General features: G+C 43.3%; 1 protein-coding gene across 1 annotated transcript; it reads left to right on the forward strand.

The window, feature by feature from the left end:
- The first annotated feature begins 223 nt into the window (after positions 1 to 223).
- On the forward strand, positions 224 to 3,393 carry DUSP22 (dual specificity phosphatase 22). Its single transcript, XM_009488611.2, has 2 exons — positions 224 to 349; positions 3,208 to 3,393. Exons 1-2 carry the CDS (start codon positions 224 to 226, stop codon positions 3,391 to 3,393), a joined length of 312 nt encoding a protein of 103 aa, XP_009486886.2.
- Positions 3,394 to 3,718: the final 325 nt, after the last annotated feature.

Here is a 3,718-nt window from a genome sequence, read left to right on the forward strand (position 1 = left end):
AGATTTGTTCTGATGCATTTGAAAAAGCAGCACCAAAGCCCTTTAACTCAAATATTACAGTATTCCTCATGGCAAAGCAACACAGCAGTCTGCTGTGATGTTGGGAAGTGATGCTTTTAAATGTGATAGATGAAGAACAGCACTTGTTCAATTTATTGCACCTCCTTTTTCATGCAGCCTTGCAGGTGTCTCCAGGAGCGTAACATTGGTGGTTGCCTACATCATGACCATCACAGACTTTGGTTGGGAAGATGCACTGTCTGTTGTCCGCGCAGCAAGATCCTGTGCCAATCCTAACATGGGCTTCCAGAGGCAGCTACAGGATTTTGAAAAACATGATGTTGATCAGGTAAATGAACTACAAATGAATGAGCTGCAAAACACAACCACAAGTCAGATTATGGGCTACTTCTCATTATTTTGTGGCCTGGGTGGTTTATCTGACTCCCTGTTTTTGCTTTGAGGGGGTGGCTTCTTGGCCAAGCCCACTCCACTGGGGAGGTGCGGATAGAACTGAAGGTATTGGGCGGTGTTGGATGGGAGAAGAGATGAAGCACATCTAAACACCTCCTGCCCAGCTGTGCTCTCAGTCCAGTGATTGCTTCATGTGTGCTAAGACACAATAGAAGACTGACACCTTTAGAGGGGTAGCAAGTAAAGAGTGAGTTGCTCAGAACACAGCAGAAAGACCAACCTAGAAGTACCAGTTGCATAAAAATAGTGGGTTTCCCCCCAACACATTCATTTGGAATAGTAAGCAGGAAAGAAATCATAATCAAAAATCTTTGCTATCCAGGAGTTAAACTGGGTTCTCATTATGACTTACGTGTTGTGTTCCCCCCCTCCTTCTGTGGCTGAGACTTTATAAATTTTCTGACGTGTAGAACAGTCTCAAATCTGACCCTTTTTTCTTCTTAGCCTTTGAAGGCTTTGTAGGACTAGGAGAATTGAGGGAACAGTAAGACTGCAAAGTGGTTTTTGTAAAACAAAAATTAGTTTCTTACCCCTAAAAAGAACCATCCCACGCAAAAGACCTGCTCCCCGTGGGTGATCGGTGACTTCCACTTATGTTAACAACCTACTCTGGCCGTCCCCTCCGTTTTCCATTGCTCAGCATGTTGCTGTTCTCTGGGCTTTTGTGTCTGTTGTGCTTATTAAAAATCAACAACAACAACAGAGGCAAACCAAAATCGGAAAGCAAGATACATGAGGCAAGGATGTTGGTTTTTTTTATTCCCTCCCTGTCATTCTGCTGCAGAAAGCTCAGAGTTTAGATATTACCATTTGTTTTGCATGATGCAGTTTGCAACTGTAAATATTTGCGTTTTTTTAATATTTAACTGAATGTTTCCTGGATCGTTTGGAACTGGTGTAAATGGTAGAGTAACCGATTTTTAAGAGACAAAAGTCAGAGGGGGACTTTCCAGACTTGTCTCCTTCCTCCCTTACAGTCATTTCTACTCTAATTGGTCTGGGCTAACAGCAATGACAATTAAGGCTATATGCAAATAGCCTGATAAAGACAGTAACGTCTCTCTTTTTTCATCCACTATGGACGGCACATTCTGCCTTTTTTCACTGAGGGGGAGGCAGTAGGTTGCAAAAAGAAATATCCACCTGTAGTCACTGGCTGGGCTGTAGTTTCCTACTGTCTCTTAACAGCAACCACATCCTCAGCAGGTGTCTGTTTACACACCTGATTTCAGTGGAATAATGCCATCTGCCAAGGGCGTGAACTTTTTTCTGATTTCAGCAGCCTGGGTGTTTTGCTGTGCCACTATAGGGTGGTATCCTGTGGGGTTTCTGGAATGGGGTCCTTTAGAATCTCGGTCTTACAGGAAGGGGTTTAGTCACTAAGGTCGTAACATGGTTTGCACGAATTCCAAACTTCCCACGAGGACACACTGAGGCTTCAGATTTGACTCAGGACCTTGCGGTCTTTTAGGAATGGGAGGGAGTAAGTATGTTAGGTCTTGTCTCCCAATGTCCTAGTAAATGGTCTTGTGGATAAAGCTGTCCATGAGCCGCAAACAGGACAAAGCTATGAAAGTTAAAGCTTGAAAAATTATCACAGGTATATTATCGCCACTGGGACAGAACAGTTGGGGTCTGTGTCTACTTGCTGCTTGTGCAGAGGAGAGCAACAAGATTGCCAGGAGTAACTAAGTGGACTCAAATTCTTTGACTGGCAAAGAAATGACAGAGAAGGATGTGATAAAGCTCTATAAAACTGAGTGAAATAGAGAGTGTGAACAGGTGTGATTTCCACTCTTCCCTGTAATGTGAGAGGAAGCTATCAATTGGCAGGTCCCAATCAAGGAAAAGGAGGGGTTTTTATATGAGATGTACTTACGGAGCTTGTTGGCGTCCAGCTATCTTGTCGTTAAAATTTGTGGATTCAGAAAGTGATCTCATGGCAGAAAAATTTATTTGTTGCTGTCAAAAACAAAGATACTGCCTCACCTTCCAAAAGTACCTGAGCTGAAAATTGCTGGAAGCTGGGGAAAGGAGAAGGGAAAAGGTCCCAGCATTATTGCCCTGCCATTGCCTGATTCTTTCTTTGGCATTTACATCTGGCTGCTCTCGTACCAGGATACAGAGCTGGACTGACCTTCAACTGGACCCTGTACAGCTGTTACTGTGTACCATATTCAGTCACTCACATAGGGTCCTATTCCATAGCTTTTAAAGCTCCTGGTCTTTGTCTTCCCAGAAGATCCCTTTCCTGATATCTACAGTACATGTTTTACTACTGGTATTTGTGGGCTTAGGATGAAAAACCCATGAGTGGTTCACTTCCTGATCTTCAACATTCTTGCGGCCTGTTGTGACTCGGTCAAGTTGGCCGGTCATATGAGCTTCCATGCTTATTCATCTCATTATACATGCAACAGGATGAGGGTGCTTTTGAGTCCAGGATGTCCTTGCCTGGTGGGTGCTCCGTATTCCATATTACTCCAGGCAGCCAAGCTGCTATGCAAGTGTGTCATTTTAGGGGATGTAAGGGATCTCGATGATTTCAAATGTGTGTTCCTGTGCCTGTGTATTCTGTGCTGCTGTTGAAGGACATGCAATATGTGGAGTGCTTTGCTTTACTTGTGTTTTTAAAGGCTCTTGAAATTCTGTAGGACAGGAGGGAGTATTAATTCTGCATCAGTCTCATGTTATTGTTTCATCATATTGTGTATCTATGTTCAATTTCTGCAGTTCAGGCAGTGGCTGAAAGAAGAATATGGGGAAAACTCTTCTCAGGATCTGCAAGAAGCCAAAAATCTTCTGAGCAAATACAAAGAGCAGGCAGAGTTGCAGCAGAATACTGGAGGAAGACAGTGGAATAACAACTTCTCATCTGTGCCATCTCTCTCATACAGCAACTACACAACAGAGACCTAATCGTAGGAGGTTGATTTTTTTTCTTTCTACCTTTGAAAAACATCTTGCCATAATTTCCATCCCATCTTCAAGACTCTCAGCTGTAATCATGCAAACAGTTGATTTGTAGAAAGCTTCTTGATGAAAATACTACATTATGTGTGTGTGTATGAGTGTGTTTGACAGAGTCTTATAATTTGGGCGGGATCAAGCTCTCTGTATGCCCAGAGATATGATCCAGTTACTGTGGCTGAGCCAGTTTGTCAGCCAACCACAGGTGTTATCCCCTTATGCCCAAATTGCCTGGCATTTGCTGTGAGGTTAGCTCAACTCCTTTCGTTGTAGG

The sequence above is a fragment of the Pelecanus crispus genome, chromosome 2, assembly GCF_030463565.1.
Source record: "Pelecanus crispus isolate bPelCri1 chromosome 2, bPelCri1.pri, whole genome shotgun sequence".
Lineage (NCBI taxonomy): Eukaryota > Metazoa > Chordata > Aves > Pelecaniformes > Pelecanidae > Pelecanus > Pelecanus crispus.

Bases quoted from the DNA above. Each gene is read 5' to 3' on its own strand.
- DUSP22 (XM_009488611.2), top strand. From the start codon at position 224: ATGACCATCACAGACTTTGGTTGGGAAGATGCACTGTCTGTTGTCCGC. The intron at 350-3,207 runs GTAAATGAACTA...CAATTTCTGCAG, and splicing joins AAAAACATGATGTTGATCAG to TTCAGGCAGTGGCTGAAAGA.